This window comes from Rana temporaria, chromosome 7, assembly GCF_905171775.1.
Source record: "Rana temporaria chromosome 7, aRanTem1.1, whole genome shotgun sequence".
Taxonomy (NCBI): Eukaryota; Metazoa; Chordata; class Amphibia; order Anura; family Ranidae; genus Rana; species Rana temporaria.
In genome coordinates this window covers 99355934-99375072 of record NC_053495.1, presented here as the reverse complement: position 1 = coordinate 99375072, position 19139 = coordinate 99355934, and the positions used below count along the sequence as shown (strand labels likewise).

The window sequence follows — 19139 nt, the reverse complement described above, 5'->3', positions numbered from 1 at the left end:
GCGCATTTCCAGATACGCCGTCGTATCTCTGCGTAGCGCCGTCGTATCTATGCGCCTGATTCTTAGATTCAGTTACGCATAGATATCCATTAGATCCAACAGGTGTAAGGCTCTTACGCCGTCGGATCTTAACTGCAATTTTTTTTTTGACTGCTAGGTGGCTCTTCCGTCGAATTCCGTGTCGAGTATGCAAATTAGCTAGATACGCGAATTCCTGAACGTACGCGCGGCCGACGCAGTAAAGTTACGACGTTTACGTTAGGCTTTTCCCGGCGCAAAGTTGCCCCTGGGTCTATGAGGCGCAGCCAATGTTAAGTATGGCCGTCGTTCCCACGTCGAAAATTTAAAAATTTACGTCGTTTGCGTAAGTCGTCCGTGAATGGGGCTGGACGTCATTTATGTTCACGTCAAAACCAATGACGTCCTTGCGACGTCATTTGGAGCAATGCACACTGGGATATTTTACGGACGGCGCACGCGCAGTTCGTTCGGCGCGGGGACGCGCTTCATTTAAATGATACACGCCCCCTACCCGCCGAATTTGAATTCCGCCGGGTGATTTACGTTACGCCGCCGCAACTTTACACGCAAGTGCTTTGTGAATAAAGCACTTGCCTGCAAAACTTGCGCCGGCGTAACGTATTTGGAAATTGTACGGCTTCACTTGAAATTGCACGATTTCAAAGCTACAGGTCAGGTGCGCAGATGTCTATGCAAGTTGCACCTGAAATGCATAAAATGGTGCAGGAACCTTTTTATCAAATCGGTGCGGCACTGCAAAGTTGTTGTCGCACCAATTTGACCAGTTCCAATAGGGTGAAAATAGGGCGCGGCTTGTCATGTGATTTGGACCTGTCAAATCACATGTCAAGTCGCCCCGGTGTGAACAGAGGGCCTTAATCCTCAAAGTGGATTCAAATTTCCCACTACAATTTGTTAATTTGTTGCATGGTACTGATGTCTGTTCATACACAAGCACCTCTCCTCTCCTTCCCTCCTATTGTGCTGCTCCTCCACATTTATGCCACTGTGGGGATGGTGAACATTTTAGAACATTGGGGCAAGTGCTTGATTATTTTTCTCATGAGACAATCATAGAAACTCACATATCGCTTTTATAGTGATTTGGTCTGTCTGGTGTGACAACATACAGAATTGTGCAATGGTATTGTTAAAATGATGGATACAATTTTTTGCCAATATTTACACAAAAAAAAGACACACTTTGCAACAACGCATGGCAACACCTCTAGGTAATGCATGTGCCTAATGCCGCATACACACAACCGTTTTTCGGGTTCTAAAAAATGGTCACATTTTTTTTCGAACATGCTCAATTTTTTCACAACGTTTTTAACGTTGTCGTTTTTAAGGTTGCAAAAAATGGTCGTGTGTGGACTTTAACGACGTGAAAAATCCGTGCATGCTCAGAAGCAAGTTATGAGACGGGAGCGCTCGTTCTGGTAAAACTAGCGTTCGTAATGGAGTAAGCACATTCATCACGCTGTAACAGACAGAAAAGCGCGAATCGTCTTTTACTAACATGAATTCAGCTAAAGCAGCCCTAAGGTTGGCGTCATCCGCATGGAACTTCCCCTTTATAGCGCCGCCGTACGTGTTGTACGTCACCGCGCTTTGCTAGAGCATTTTTTTTTCACGATCGTGTGTAGGCAAGGCCACTTTAAAGCGGGAGTTCACCCGAAATTTTTTTTTAACATTAGATTCATGCTCATTTTGTCTAGGGGAATCTGGTAGTTTTTTTTAAAAACGAAGCAGTACTTACCGTTTTAGAGAGCGATCTTCTCTGCCGCTTCCGGGTATGGTCTTCGGGACTGGGCGTTCCTATTTGATTGACAGTCTTCCGACAGGCTTCCGACGGTCGCATACATCGCGTCACGAGTAGCCGAAAGAAGCCGAACGTCGGTGCGGCTCTATACGGCGCCTGCGCACCTACGTTCGGCTACTTTCGGAAAATGGTGACGCGATAGATGCGACCATCGGAAGCCTGTCGGAAGCCTGTCAATCAAATAGGAACGCCCAGTCCCGAAGACCATACCCGGAAGCGGCGGAGAAGATCGCTCTCTAAAACGGTAAGTACTGCTTCGTTTTTAAAAAAAATACCCGATTCCCCTTGACAAAACGAGCCTCAATCTAATGTTAGAAATTAACATTTTCGGGTGAACCTCCACTTTAATGATCAGGTTGAAAAAAACTTTGTTTTTTCTAGACCCTTAAAAACGTCATTTTTTAAAACCCGAAAAACGGTCGTGGCATTAGGCCCCTTTCACATGGCAGTTCCATTTAGAGCCATTTTCAGGTGTCTCTGAGTGAAAATTCTGTACCAGTCTATGGACAGGCAGATGTTAATGGACCTGTGCCCACTAGATACTTGTTGGTAGACCTAATGGAGAACGCACAGTTTGTAATGTATGTGGTGAGCGTTAATTGTAGATAATCATATCTCTACGATTAATCTTGAGAGGGTGAAATTTGTCAGTGGGGCGTTCTTAACACGTGTGCTTGCAGCATGCACTGTCTGATGAAATAAAGCTTGCTGAAAGAAAGTGATGTCATTGAAGTGCAATCTCTTTGCTGCTTGACTGGAGTGTGCATTGATTGGGGACACCCTCGCATGGTTGGCATCCACTGTGCCCATAGCCAAGGGGAAGATCTGAGTTTGGAGCAGTTGGACCTTGATGGATCTGCTAGAGAAAAATTCCAGGTATGGATATTTTTACATAGTGACATTGATCCAGCTTTGCCCAATGTAACTATGTACAGCATATACCATATCAGTGGGATCCCTATAGATCAGGAGTATCCAATCTTTTTAAACAAATGTTCTGTTCTTCAGACTTTATGGGGGCCGGATTGTGGCCATTGGGAGTAGGAAATGTTCCAGCATCAGTGGAAGTAAACAAAACTTGGTGGTTAGTGGGAGTAAAACAATTTTATATACTGTAGCACCCGTGGTCAATAACAGAGGGAATAGTGCCCCATCATTGGTATTAGTTGGAAGAATAGTTCCCCATCATTGGTATCAGTGGGAGGAATAGTGCCCCATCACCCTCGGGGGTGAATAGGCCCTCAGGTGGGAATCGGCCCTCAGGTGTGTATATAGGCCCTCAGGTGAGAATCAGCCCTCAAGTGTAAATAGGCCCTCAAGTGTAAATAGGCCCTCAGGTGTGTATATAGGCCCTCGGGTGTGTATATAGGCCCTCAGGTGTGTATATAGGCCCTCAGGTGTGAATCGGCCCTCAGGTGAGAATCAGCCCTCAAGTGTAAATAGGCCCTCAAGTGTAAATAGGCCCTCAGGTGTGTATATAGGCCCTTGGGTGTGAATATAGGCCCTCAGGTGTGTATATAGGCCCTCAGGTGTGTATATAGGCCCTTGGGTGTGAATATAGGCCCTCAGGTGTGTATATAGGCCCTCAGGTGTGTATATAGGCCCTCAGGTGTGTATATAGGACCTTGCGTGTGAATAGGCCCTCAGGTGGGAATCGGTCCTCAGGTGAGAATAGGCTCTGATTCAGCGGGAGATCTGATCTGTGCTAACTCAAACAGACGCCGCCCATTAAAAAGTCAAAACAGCATGACAAATTATCAGTCCCTGGTATTTACAGTAAATTTACTGACGGTTGGCGACTAGGGTTGCCATCGAATTTCTATAACCCCAAACACATGATAATTACACAGGTTCTGTGCCTGATTAACGTTGTAATTAAACTCACTTGGTGCCTTATCTGCATGAAATTATCTTCAAGAACCTGTGTGATTCATATGTGTTGGGATGAGGTGGCAACCCTATTGGCGACCCCGGTACCCACATGGGTTATTTCTGGATACAGGTTTTAAATGGGATATTACTATGGCTTTAATACACCACAATGGAGGGTGTAGTGTGCATGGGCCCTTATAATCAGTGATGGTGCGTCCATAAAGGTCGCAGGAGTGCCACCCCCTCTCTCCTGCACCGCTTTATCACCATAGATAGATTCATGCATTGCATAAATCTATCTATGGTCGCTGCTGAGACCCCCCTATTCAGGTGTCCGGCCCCTTTTTGGATGCCCAGGCACCTGAATTATAGTGGCAGGAGTGTTTTTTGGAAGCCCCTGATTAGAGCCATAGGCTCTAATTGGCGCCCAAATATGTGAACAGCGAGCGCCATGCTGGGCATTCGCTGTTCACTCAGCTGTGTGTTAGCAAAGCAAAGGAATTCACTTTGATAACACTGAATTTATGGGTACAGTGGCTGCGTTTGATGGCACAGTGGTGGTAATTTATGGGTACAGTGGCTGCGTTTGATGGCACTGTGGCAGCAATTTATGGGTACCGTGGCTGCGTGTGATGGCACAGTAGCTGCGTTTGGCACAGTAGATGTGTTTGATTCGCACAGTGGCTGCGTTTGATGGCACAGTGGCAGCAATTTATGGGTACAGTGGCTGTGTTTGATGGCACAGTGGCAGCAATTTATGGGTGCAGTGGCTGGGTTTGATGGCACAGTGGTGGCAATTTATGGGTACAGTGGCAGCTTTTGATGGCACAGTAGCTGTGTTTGGCAAAGTAGCTGCGATTGATGGGCACAGTGGCAGCAATTTATGGGTACAGTGGCTGCGTTTGATGGCACAGTGGCGCTAATTTATGGCTACAGTGACTGCGTTTGATGGTACAGTAGCTGCGTTTGATGGGCACAGAGGCTGCGTTTAATGACACAGTGGCAGCAATTTTTGGGTACAGTGACAGCGTTTGATGGCACGGTAGCTGCGTTTGATGGGCACAGTGGCGGAAATTTATGGGTACAGTGGCTGCGTTTCATGGCACAGTGGCTGCAATTTATGGGTACAGTGGCTGCGTTTGATGGCACTGTGGCAGCAATTTATGGGTACCGTGGCTGCGTTTGATAGCACAGTAGCTGCGTTTGGCACAGTAGATGCGTTTGATTCGCACAGTGGCTGCGTTTGATGGCACAGTGGCGGCAATTTATGGGTACGGTGGCTGCGTTTGATGGCACAGTGGCAGCAATTTATGGGTGCAGTGGCTGCGTTTGATGGGCACAGTGGCGGCAATTAATGGGTACAGTGTCTGCGTTTGATGGCACAGTGGCGCTAATTTATGGCTACAGTGGCTGCGTTTGATGGCACAGTGGCGGCAATTTATGGGTACAGTGGCTGCGTTTGATGGCACAGTGGAGGCAATTTATGGGTACAGTGGCTGCGTTTGATGGCGCAGTAGCTGCGTTTGATGGGCACAGTGGCTGCGTTTAATGACACAGTGGCGGCACTTTATGGGTACAGTGGCTGCGTTTTATGGCACAGTGACGGCAATTTATGGGTACAGTGTCTGCGTTTGATGGCACAGTAGCTGCGTTTGATGGGCACAGTAGATGTTCTTGATTGATGGGCACAGTAGCTGCGTTTGATGGCACAGTGGCTGCAATTTATGGGTACAGTGGCTGCGTTTGATGGCACAGTAGCAGCAATTTATCGGTACAGTGGCTGCGTTTGATGGCACAGTAGCTGCGTTTGGCACAGTAGTTGCGTTTGATGGGAACAGTGGATGTGTTTGATGGCACAGTGGCGGCAATTTATGGGTACAGTGGCTGCGTTTGATGGCTCAGTGGCAGCAATTTATGGGTACAGTGGCTGCGTTTGATGGCACAGTAGCTGCGTTGGGCACAGTGGCTGCGTTTGATGGGCACAGTGGATGCGTTTGATGGCACATTGGGGGCAATTTATGGGTACAGTGGCTGCGTTTGATGGCTCAGTGGCTGCAATTTATGGGTACAGTGGCTACGTTTGATGGCACAGTAGCTGCGTTTGATGGGCACAGTGGTTGCATTTGATGGCACAGTGGTGGCAATTTATGGGTACAGTGGCTGTGTTTGATGGCACAGTAGCTGCATTTGGCACAGTAGCTGCGTTTGATGGGCACAGTGGCTGTGTTTGATGGCACAGTGGCGGTAATTTATGGGTACAGTGGCTGCCTTTGATGGCACAGTGGCGGCAATTTATGGGTACAGTGGCTTTGTTTGATGGCACAGTGGCGGCAATTTATGGGTACAGTGGCTGCCTTTGATGGCACAGTGGCGGCAATTTATGGGTACAGTGGCTGCGTTTGATGGGCACAGTAGCTGCGTTTGATGGGCACAGTGGCTGCAATTGATGTTTTTTTTTTGTTTTTCAGTTTGTTTGCGCCCCCCCCCCCCCCAAAAAAAATTTGGAGCACCAGCCGCCCCTGCTTATAATGTGAGGTGTATGGGTGTCAGTGTTGTGGGACCCCACACACAGGTGCTGGGGATGTGATGATCGGATTGGTCCTATCATGTCAGCACACTCAGTCCATGGATCGGCTGTGTATGTCCTCCTCCTGCCTGTCTCTATATCCCGTGTTATCTGTCGGGGGATTTAATCCTTGTAATGTGAGTGTGGCCGGGCAGGGACAATCCGTATGTCATGTATGGAGGGAGGGGGGGATAAATGACAGGCAGCGATGTGATGGATGGGAGATGACAATGCAGGGTGTGTTCTGACATGGAGATCGCTGGATCTTGGTGCACACTGACAGATCCCCTCCCCTCCCCCCGCTCGGTGGATCCCCGGGCTCTCCCTAACCTGTACTGACAGCTCGGTGAGTGGGAGGATCGGACGGATCGGCTCTCCTCCTCCTCCCCACTGACAGCCCAGAGAGGAAAGCAGCCTCGGCCATCGCAGCCACCTACCGCCGGCCACCTGGGACATGAGCAGTCCTGGAGATCGGAGCGGAGCACAGGGGGAGAGGAAAGACTGGGCCCGGGGTGGGGGGCAGAGGGGATCAGGGATCCGGGCCAGGTGGCATTGGGAGCCATACAGCATGGCAGGGAGATCAAGATGAAGAGGAGGAGGAGGAGCAGGGAGGGGGGTCTCCATCATCTATCAGTGTGCTACTGCTACTGCTGTATAATATTACCATCTGGCTGAGACCGAGTGATGAAGGAACACAGCAGTCCTAGGAGGGCCATGCTGTCACCCTACCTACCGCCCCGTCCTCCCTCGCCCAATTGATGCCTCTCGCCTCCTGCCCCCGAGCCGAGCACCGATCATGGGCTGTCTGCAGAGCCTTACCTGCAAGTCCCGCATCCGGAGGGAGAACATCACCGTCTACGATGTGTGTGCCACCATAGACCAGTGCCCGACCTCCATCGAGGAGAACTCGCCCATTGTCTTAAGGTACAAGACCCCCTACTTCAAAGCCTCGGCTCGGGTGCTCATGCCACCCTTACCCAGGAACGAGACTTGGGTGGTCGGATGGATACAAGCCTGCAACCAGATGGAGTTCTTCAACATCTACAGCGACCTGGGAATGTAAGTCACCCTGATATCACCCTCCTGTCACCATGGTGCCACCCTGATGTCCCCCTCCTGCCACCCTGATGTCCCCCCTCCTGCCACCCTGATATCACCCTCCTGTCACCATGGTGCCAGCCTGATGTCCCCCTCCTGCCACCCTGATGTCCCCCCTCCTGCCACCCTGATATCACCCTCCTGTCACCATGGGGCCACCCTGATGTCCCCCTCCTGCCACCCTGATGTCCCCCCTCCTGTCTCCCTGATATCACCCTCCTGTCACCATGGTGCCACCCTGATGTTCCCCTCCAGCCACCCTGATGTTCCCCCTCCTGCCACCCTGATATCACCCTCCTTTCACCATGGTGCCACCCTGATGTCCCCCCCCCTGCCACCCAGATGTCCCCCCTCTTGTCACCCTGATATCACCCTCCTGTCACCCTGATGTCCCCCTAATATCACCCTCCTGTCACCATGGTGCCACCCTGATGTCCCCCTCCTGCCACCCTGATGTCCCCCCTCCTGCCACTCTGATATCACCCTCCTGTCCCCCTCCTGTCACCCTGATATCACCCTCCTGTCACCATGGTGCCACCCTGATTTCACCCTCCTGCCACCCTGGTGTCACCCATGTCTCCAGGAGCTCATCTTGTACCCTGTCATGACAGGCCATGGATGGGTCAATGGTGGATGTCCTGCTTTATTCTTGGTGGTTGACCATGATGGAGCTGATGGTGTACAATAATCAGAGATCACATTCCATTCAAGGACTCAGAACACCTGGGTGAGGAGCCTTTAAAAATGACAGTTATTTTCAGTTTCGTCCAATCAGGCTTGAAAATGGCAGTCACATGGCTGGAAATAGAGAGCCAGCAAGAAATCTGAATTCATGTCTTCAAAATCTAAAATACATTGGGAGGAGATTTACTAAAACTATGCATAGTAACCAATCAGCTTCTAGCTTCAGCGTGTTCCGTGAAGCTTTGAAAAGGAAAGCTAGAAGCTGATTGGTTGTCAGTTTAAAGCCTCGTTCACACAGTGAGAATATTGGACGAATGATCGTCAGTTTTTTATTTTTGCATGTTAGTCTCATATCAAAAATGAAGAGATTACTCAACTTACGAAAATTCTTGTATGACAGAATACAATAACTTGTGATGTATTGTAATGTATTCTGTCAATTCCGAGCATGCGTGGTCGTGGTCTTCTGATTTTTCTCCGGACCAATACTGTACTGATTTTACCAAAAATTGGTATCGTAGGAGAACATTTTTCGCATTTGTCCCTTTGAATAATTTCATACGAACTGTCGTGATCGGCTTTGGAAAGCTGTGTACTGCCGATCAGTCTATCATACGATTGATTAGAAAGCGGTATTTTTTGTCCAATTTTCTGATCATGTGTACTAGGTTTTAGTATGCCTGGTTATTTCTATCTTATATGGCGGCCATCAGAAAGTTAGTGTCATTAGGTGATCAGGGACCCCTCATGCAGGGTTATTGTATTGTGAGCGCTATCGCATGCCAGCAACCGGCAAACAAATTCATGGATCATGGCATTTATGTGCGAATCTGGGTACTACCATACTATCTATAATGACGCGGTCGCAATTTCCGACAAGAAAAGTCCAATGTGAGCTTTTGGTCGAAAATTCCGACCGCGTGTAGGCTCCATCGAACTTTTCCTGTCGGAATTTCCGCCAACAAAAAATTGAGAGCTGGTTCTTCAGGTTTTCAGATGGAAAAAATTCCAATCGGAAATTTTGATCGTCCTGTAGCAATTCCGACACGCGAAATTCCGACGCATGCTCGGAAACAATTTGACGCATGCTCGGAAGCATTGAATTTCATTTTCTCAGCTCATCGTAGTGTTGTACATCATCGCGTTCTTGATGGTTGAAATTTCAGAGAATTTTTGTGTGACCGTGTGTATGCAAGCCAAACTTGAGCGGAGTTACGTCGGAAAAACCTTGGATGAAATCCGATCATGTGTACGCGGCATTAGGCACACACAACCATTGACAATGCCATAGGAAGGAACACAAGGATTCATTTTGCTGTTGCTTTGGGTTTGATTGGAATTAGTTTGTTACATTTACATTTCTTATGTTGTTGTGTTAAAGGTTACACTTCAGTTGAGTGTGAAGTCAAAGGGTTATTTCCTCACCAATGCTATCTCTGGCCATTGAGTATTATAGGATCTGCATTGTTGTTTTATATTACTTCACTCTCTCTCCCAATCAACATTGATTATTTGTAACCCTCATGCTGATAGTATTAGTAAATAGACAGGAAAGTTTATCATATTTACAAGTTTAAGGCTTCATTTCCATGGACCTTTTTACAGCCACTTTTTTTAGCCTTTTTTACAGCTTAAAAACGCCTGTCCATGTTTTATTATTTTTGGCGTTTTTGCGCGTTTTTGAGCGTTTTTTAACGTCTGGCGTTTTTACAGCTCTAAGGCTGGAGCTTCAGAACGCACTGGTCCTGGTTTTTTTTTTGCAGCTTAAAAACTGCTCAGCCATCTACAGCTCAAAAACATCATTGTGGGCATGAGGCCATAGACTAACATGGAGAGCCGTTTTTAAGCTGCAAAAAAAGTTCAGAAAAGTGGCTGTAAAAACGTCCAAAAACGTCCATGGAAATGAAGCCTTAAACCCAGGTTCACACTGGGTACGATTTCCTTCGATTTGAGATGCAATTTCACATGTGAAATCGCATCTCAAATCGGCGGCATTTGCCGCCAATTGTCGGCAATGACACTGTCCTAATCGGTGCGACGCCGCATCTGCGGCGCTGCACCGATTTCAAAAAGTAGGTCCTGTACTACTTTTTGCGATTTCGGGCCGCGATTTACATAGACATCTGTGCAGAAACCTGCACAGATGTCTCTTAAATCGGGGCCGAAATCGGGACTGCCGGCGGGAGTGAAATCGTGCGAGTTCAGCTGAACTCACACGGCTTCACTCCCGCAGCCCAGTGTGAACCAGGGCTGAACTTTAGTTTTTTTCAACATTTCTTCAGTTCCTGGCTTCTTGCCTAGGCAAATGATGTCATATATCCCAGGAGTCTTCAGGAGAGGTTTCTCAGCTAAGCACACTCCCTTGCGTGCATGCTTGATCTAAGGGCAGATGGATTCCAGGAAGTAAATGCTACATGGATCATTTGCCCTTACTCAACAGCCAGAAATGCTAGGGGGTGTTTTTTCAAAGTGATTTCTTAACAAAATAAAGCATGAAGACATGGATGGGGGAGTTTGCTTTTGAATATAAAAATAAATAAATGAAATTGTGCTTTTAATTTGTGGTGCTCTGATGCAGCGAAGATCCACTTTTTAATTCTTTCAGATGTTATTACTGTCCTGTTTCGGAGATTTCCCCTTGCTTCCTGTCCCCTTGGCAAGCAGGATATTGGTGTGAGCTGCACTACCTGTTCCCTTTGAGCGCATTCTCCATATTCCCTTGGAGGGACCCCTGGGGGCCAATGACTATCACTATGTACTGTACTTTTCATCAACGCTGTTATTATTTTTATACTATATAGTGTTAGATGTATTGCATTGTTGCATCCAATTTGTGCTTTACAATGATTTGGAGAATGATGATGAATGACACTTTGCTGTAGTGCGGTTTCCATCATATGGTAAACATCAGATAAATTCAGAACTGTCTAGTCATGGGAAGACTATATCAGGCATCACAATCACTCAATCGACTCCAAAAACTGTAGAGTAGTTTGGAAAATCAGCATGGATGCCAATGTGCTTCAATAAAGTGGAACCCAGGTAAATGTTTACTTGATTCTGAGCATGCCACTGATGGGGCCCCCTAGTGGCATGGGGCCCTCAGGCAGTGCCGCCCCCTGGCTGTACGTACTCTAGATTGTAGCACCACCAATACCCTAAAGCCTTGTACACACAATCGGAATTTCCGATGAAAAAAGTCAGACGGAATTTTAGAAGTTTAGAAATAGAACATGTTTTATTTTTTTCCGATGGGAAAAAAATCCTATCGGAAATTCCGATCGCTTGTGTGGAACTCCGAAAAAAACCCTGCATGCTCAGAACCAAGTCGACTTATTCTCGGGAAGCATTGAACTTCATTTTTCTCGGCTCGTCATAGTCTTTCACGTCAGCGCATTTTGACGATCGGAATTTGGTCTGGCAGTGTGTATGAAAGACAGCTTGAATGGAATTTTAACGGAAAATTCCATTGGATTTTATCCCATCGGAAATTCCGATCGTGTGTGTACAGGGCATAACAGTGCTGAGACAGCAGCATTGAGGACCCCAATGGATTGTAAGCAGGGCAGAATAGTGTAACCCTTTATTGTGCTCTACATATGGATGGCTGGATTAACCATTAAGCTCATGCAGTCCACCTAACACAAATGTGCGGCGGCATAGCAGGCGGGCCTTAAAGGGTTAGCTCACCTTTACCAAAACGCACACTATGATGTCCAATATGGGTATAGCAACATGGTATGCTAAACCTACCTTCAACCCTGGGCTCACTTACCATTTAAAGAATGTAAGTAAAAACGTCTTTAAAGCGGAGCTCCACCCTAAAGTGGAACTCACTCTGATCAGAACCCTCCCCCCCTCCGGTGTCACATTTGACACCTTTGAGGGGGCGAGGGGGGTGCAGATACCTGTCTAAAGACAGGTATTTGCACCCACTTCCGGCCACAACAGTCTCGGGCAGACTGCGGGCATGACGTCACCTCCCGCTGCCCCCCCCCCCATTGTGTGCTAGGAACACTCGGCTCCCAGTACACAGCGGGAGCCAATCGGCAGGCGCAGCGTGACTCGCGCATGCGCCGTAGGGAACCGGGCAGTGAAGCTGGAGTGCTTCACTTCCTGGTTCCCTCACCGTGGATGGCGGGGGGAGCAGCAGAGTGACGAGCGATCGCTCGTCCTCTGCTGCGGACCGTGCTGGACTCCAGGACAGGTAAGTGTCCTAATATTACAAGTCAGCAGCTGCAGTATTTGCAGGCTTTTTCAATGGCACATCCACTTTAAAAAGAAACCTTAAAGTCTTCTACAGCCTGTAATGGCTTCTGCCCTGGTTATTGTAGGGACGGAGCAGCCTTTAGGACCAGCAGCATCTAGTGCCACAGGGGGAGCGCCATTCTCTTGTATCTGGCTGCACATGTGCAGTGTGTGCTATCCCCTGGTAATGACTAAGCACCAACGTCAGGAAAGTGGCTAGTGTGTCTCTTTAGATATGGCACCTCATCACTGTTATAGTAATAGCAAAGGGAGGAAGGATTGGGATTATAGCGGTGACAATCACAAGTTAGGAAATGTATTTAAAAGAAAACATAATTTATTATACAGATTTATTTTTATACAATATTGACAAAATATAATGGTCACTACATATTAAAGAATACAAATACAAGAACGGATTATCCCAACATGTTTCACCAAAACATTGGCTTTTTCAGGGGAATGGTATACATTCAGTGTAATAATGAAATTCTACAAAAGAAAACAAATAATTATTAACAATACAAAAAAATATGAAATATATATGGTAAATTCAGTACGTAAGCTGGAGCTCAGAGACATCAGGATACTGGGGGTCCCATCATAGTCCAACCACAGAAGTGGCCTCAAACATTGCACATATCGATCAGACATACAACCACACCAACCAGCTGTCCATCATAGGTCAGGTCAACAAGGGCGCCTATAGAAAACGGCAAGCCCTAGTGTGACTGTAGCGGGCTAGAAGGACCATATAACACTGAAAGAGACCTGACTGACTAAGCACTAACATTTGCGCAAAATGTGTCTATCTTTGTCCCCTGCTCCATCTGTCAACCACTTGTCATATAAAGCTTCAATAAAAGGATTTTTGGAAGTGCAGCCACCCGGAATTCTTTCTTTGTGTGCTATCCCCTGTGAGAGGGGCTTCTGATCATGTGACTTGTGTGACAGCCAATCATAGTGGTCATATGATCAGGAACTCCACTTCCCTTATAGGGCCAATGAGAGTCTTTGTCTAGTATTTATTTTGTATTGTCTGGAGTTGACCTGGAAGAAAATAAAGAAGATTTACTATATATGTTTTTATCTTACTTTTATCTTACTTTCAGCACTTATTGAGTCTTAAGGGAGATCTAATTTTGTTGTTACAGTTCTCTCCTGTATGGAAAAAGTGCATTCCATACTGTGTCCCATGTTTCTAAGTGCTTTTTAACCATAGTTATATGGTCCAACTTGTGGTCACTCTAACAACAGCTTTGAAGAAGACGGCTTGTCTTGGTTGTAAGCACTTTCCACGGGCAAGCATTGGTAAGAGGAACGCATCGGGAGGGGGACATGTCAGGCTCTGCGTTCTTCTTACCACTGCTTCCCTGTGGAAAGTGCTTACAGCTAAGACAAGCCACACCTATGAATCCTCCATCTTTTTCAAAGCTGTTGTTGGATTGGTCGCAGCAGGAGGGAAAGGGAGCATACTGGACCTTATATCTATGGTGACAAAGTACTACAAGTACCTTTTCCCATAATAAGGTTATGTAAAGTGAATGGATAAATTAAGGTGGTACACATAATTATACATAGGCATGAAAGGGTATGCAATTAAATGTACCCCGCCCTAGTTTTCTCACACATAGCATTAAAAAGGACCTGTTAGAAAAGGAAACTTAGAAGCTGCCATTGCTGATTGGTTGTTGAAGATGTGGACTTCAAGGGTGTCATTCTTATCCTTCCTTCAATTTTTGACCTGGAACATGTATATCTGGAAAAAGTGACCTTGAAAATGTGTATATTTGGTGTCCGGACATGTATCTTCCAGATCAGTGAACTCACTACTGTATGTAGTGGGGGAAAAAAAGGATATCATCCCAGGAGCATACACTTAAAAAAAAAAAAAGTCAGCAACATCCATAATTTTATTCTGACAGGTTCTCTTTTAATCAGAATTTTTAACAATACTCGGTGTAACAAGATAAAAACAAGGCAGATTCGACATTTATAATGCTATGCATGGCCCCGTTCACACGAACCTCTCTTTTTTTTCTAAATTCCAGGTCCCTATGTACCAATATAGCATTAATGTAATTATTTAGCAAAAATAAAAATGCTTTCCATTAATTCTACACTGGGTTACCTCACTCTCTTCATGGCTGTTTAAACACACTGCTCGACTACTTCTGCCTTACTTCCTGGTCAGACTTTGGGTCACAGGAAGGAGTTGATGGGCTGATCTCATTAGCACACACCCTGCATTATCTACTTTCAGCTGGTCAACTCCTTCCTGTGTCATGACCTAAAGTCTGACCAGGAAGTAAGGCAGAAGTAATAGAGCAGTGGGTTTAAACAACTATAAAGAGAATGAGGTTAGCTGGTGCAGAATTATTGGAAAGCTGTTTTATTTTTGCAAAAGAAGTACATTAGTGCTATATTGGTACATTGGGCAGCTAGAAAAAAAAAGAAAAAAAAAGAACAATGCTTTGCCTGCGTAAGATATACAATTGCTGCTCCCGATTTGACATTTGTGTGGATGCAGATGTCCTCGAAGTCACAATGTCTGCAATCAGGGACCCACATAGATGTCAAATGGGGAGCAGCGGCTGTGTCTGTGAGGCCGCTGTGTCCCAATTGACATGAATAGGACTGCCTGTACATGGATGCATGGATTGCCTGCCTGTCCCGTGAAGGCAAAACATGCCCCCCCCCCTATATGGCTGTGCTCTTAAAGTGGTTGTAGACCTCAGACACGAAATATGAACAAGATATATTCCTCTTTACTTGTCTCAATTAGAAGTACTTAGGCTGAGTTCACACTTATGCAATGCCAGACATTGCATGTGATTCGCACCGCATTGCTGTGCATATCACATGCAATGTCTGTGCGATGCAAATTCAGCCATACAGTTTCTATGGCTGAAATCACATCGCATTCACACCAACTAGGTGCAGGACCCTTTATTTGGTCATTACTAGAATCAGATCGCATGGGTGTTCAGATCCATGAGATCCAATTCCACAGATCGCACTGCATTCTGTGAACCGGTTTGGGGGTGTCAATAACTTTATATTGACACCCGCAGCGGTTCGCAGATGTCAGTGTGACCTGACAGATGCGATGCGGGAACCCGCACAGGAAGCGTGGTGGTTCCTGCATCGTACCAGTGTGAACCGAGCCTAAGAGGTCATTCAATAAGAAGGGCACGTGACTAATTTTTCGGAAATGTCACTTCAGTTAATAAAAGACTCTATTCATCAAAGTAAAACATCAAATGTGAGGTAAATTTAGCAAATTTTTTAAAAATGTGAGGTAAAAAAAAGAGATAAATCATTAAAGTCAATTCACTATAAAACACACATTCATTATTTATCTCCTGGTGTAATCAGCCAGTATTTTAGTAATGCACAAAATAACGAGAGGAACTCTTCACTGGTCAGTAAATATACAATGTATCAGTGTGGAAATGTTCTGCCCTGAGCTCAGCAATGAAATAAATTGTAACATTTCACCTGAGGGAGATCATTCTGTGAATAAAAGCATGCCAGAAGGTTTTCTTGGTTTTACAATATTTCTGTTTGCATTCATTTACAGAACTTCCTCTGATGCAGTAAGGCTCCATTCACACTTGTGAAACTCCAAAGTCACGTGATTTTCAGTGGGACTTTGGATCCGACTTCTCAATGGCACTAAGGGCCCTTTCATACGGGCGTACCGTTTTTAGGCGGACCTGAAGGGGCACTTCCTTCTACTCTATGGAGCCACAGATGTCAGCGGTGACATGCCCACTGACATCTGACCTGCTCCGATCCGCCAAAGTATGACGGAGGAAAACCCTACTTTTCCATCCGTCTGGTGGATCGGATTGGATCGGGTGACAACGGACTCTATGGTCCGTCGTCATCCGATCCCCCATAGAGGAGAGTGCTCTCACAGGTCGGTCCCTGCGCAGTGTGCATGTTTTGCCATATAGGCTTCCTCAGGGGATTACACTGGGACCACACATCCAAAAACCAGCTCTGACATAAAAAAAAAAAAAAAAAAAGTATAAGTACATTCAAAGAAACATAACAAAAACATAGGGTTATATTGCCACATTAGTGTGTGCTGTTCTGCCATCAGCCAGTGAGTAGGCCATCAAGATACCCACCTTCACCCAACCAAGACAGAAGGAGGTCACATGTGGAGCCCCACATGGAGTGTATGGTAACCTGTCCAAATATGGGTCGAGTGGGGGAGAGAGCCGTGTTTAGTCACAGGGGATACAAAAAGACCCAGTTAAAGAGAACAAAAAGCATAAATTGGCCATTGGCCATAAACTTGTCTTGCATACAAACGGCACACAATTGTCGGCCAACAAACATAAATGTAGTTACGTACAACGTGGTTTTTCAGCTCTTTGGCGCCACCCTTTGGGCACTTTCTGCTAATGTTGTGTTTGGTGAGCATTGCTTCCGAGCATGCGTGTTTGTACTTTGGACTTGTGTACACACGATCAGAAAATCCAACAACAAACCGTTGTCCACAGAAAATTTTAAAGCCATCCATCCAACATTTGTCTGCAGAAAATCCTACAACAATTGTCTGACGGATTTTGTCGAATTTTCTGTGGCCGTATGTGTGGGCATGTGAAGCCCAGTTCCTTTTTCTTCCTGGTTTTCAGGGAGAGGTGCATGCTGGGCAATTTTTAGGCACAGTAATGCCCAGAGACTCCTGGGAAATGAGTGTCATCATTTCCCAGGAGGTAATGGGGTCTTAGGACAGGAAGTTGAACCACCTAGAACCAGGAACTAGGCAGATTACGAATACTGCCTAGTAACAGCCAGATAGAAGTGAGTAAAACATTATTTTTTTTACATTAAAGGCAAGCTGTTAATAGAAAGTTCATTTTTAGGGTGAAACTCCGCTTTAACGAGCAGTTAACACCTGCAATGTTGGGGGGGGGGGGGGGAGGCACCACTAGGCTTCTCCTTGGGCTTTATATAAACTTTTTGGGCCAGATTCTCAAAAAAGCACCTATCTTTAGGCGGGCGTAGAGTATCACAGATACACTACACCGCCGTAACTTAGTGAGGCAGGTCCCGTATTCTCAAAGAACTTGCGCCCAAAGTTACGGCGGCGTAGTGTAACTGTGCCGGCGTAAGCCCGCGTAATTCAAAGTAGGCTAGTGTGGGCGTGTTTTATGTTAATGTATCGTGACCCAATTTTTAAATTAAATTACGCCCGCTCAATGCCTAGTCGACGTGATCGTAACTTACGTCCAGCCCCATTCACGGACGACTTACGCAAACGACGTAAAACACGACGCTGTTCCGACGTCCATACCTAACATGACTTACCCCTGCTTTATGAGGGGTAACTTTACGCCGGCATATGTCTTACGTAAACGACGTATTTTGCTACGCCGGGCGCACGTACGTTCGTGAATCGGTGTATCTAGCTCATTAGCATATTCAATGCGGAAATCTACGGAAGCGCCACCTAGCGGCCAGCGTAAATATGCAACTAAGATACGACGGTGTAAGAGACTTACGCCGCTCGTATCTTAGCCAAATTTATGCGTAACTGATTCTAAGAATCAGCCGCATGGATACGACGGCTCACATTCAGACTTACGATGGTGTACATGGCGCTACGCCGTCGTAAGTCCTTTGAGAATCTGGGCCTTTGTCTTGTAGGAAGAATTTAGGCTTGTCTTGTGTTCTATGAATTCTGGACATCATAGCAGTCATAGAAAGTGGTGCAGTGATCCAACACTGAATCCTTCCTCATCTACTTCATTCGGCAGGAGAAGTTGCTCTCAAGTGAAGTATTTTCATTTACAATTAGAATTATTATTATTAGGAACCCATCAGTGAGTAATGTCATGGAGCTGCCCCTTGGGTGCAGAATGTAGATAGGAAGTCGCTGTAAAGAGGCTACGCAAATAAATACTGCAGACATTTTATTTTAGACTGGTGTTGGAAGGTCGTTAATATTTTTTATAATTATTTTGTATTGTTTTTAACACTCATGTTTTTTTCTGGTGCCAAAATGTGGCAGATGGGAAGTAAACATTCCATCCGCTGTTGAGGAATGCACAGAATTGGACTGGAATTTGCAGTCACTGCTAGAATGTTTTTAAACCCCAATACAAGCAGGTGATTACTATATACATAAAATGCTTAGTATGCCTTGGAAATCTGAATCCTCCATGGCAAGAAAATGTTTCTAAAATTGGAACTCCATGAAGTGTATTTGATTTCAGTTAAAATAGGGAAGAATTTATTTAAAGGGTGTCTGACACTAAGAAAAAAAAAATGTTGGACATGAGGAAGTCCATTCTATAGATAAAGGAAGCGTTTCTGCTAATGATCACATGATTTCCAGCTCTCCATCAGAATTAATATTTATTGTAAGGCAAAATTCACTCTGGTGTGAAGGCATGGGGCTAAATTCAGATAGGTTAGCGGATCTTTAGATCTGCGTAACCTATCTGATTTACGATCCGCCGGCGCAATTTTTTGAGGCAAGTGCTTTATTCAGAAAGCACTTGCCTCTAAAGTTGCGCCGGCGGATCGTAAATCCCCCAGCGGAATTAAAATTCCGTGGCTAGGGGGTGTGTAATATTTAAATCAGGCGTGTCCCTGCGCCGAACAAACTGCGCATGCGCCGTCCGCTAAATTTCCCAGCGTGCATTGCTCCAAATGACATCGCAAGGACGTCATTGGTTTAGACGTGAACGTAAATTCCATCCATCCGTATTCGCGAACGTCTTATGCAAACGACGTAAAAAATTCAAAATTCAACCCGGGAACGACGGCCATACTTAACATAGGATACGCCGCATATAGCAG

General features: G+C 45.9%; 1 protein-coding gene across 1 annotated transcript in view; it reads left to right on the top strand.

The window, feature by feature from the left end:
• Nucleotides 1-6457: 6457 nt before the first annotated feature.
• Nucleotides 6458-19139, top strand: part of FAM78B (family with sequence similarity 78 member B) — a 95376-nt gene continuing 82694 nt past the window's right edge. The window contains exon 1 of the mRNA XM_040359744.1: nt 6458-7343. Coding sequence (XP_040215678.1) covers nt 7081-7343 — 263 coding nt within the window. The 5' untranslated portion in view covers nt 6458-7080. The remainder of the gene's footprint in view (nt 7344-19139) is intronic.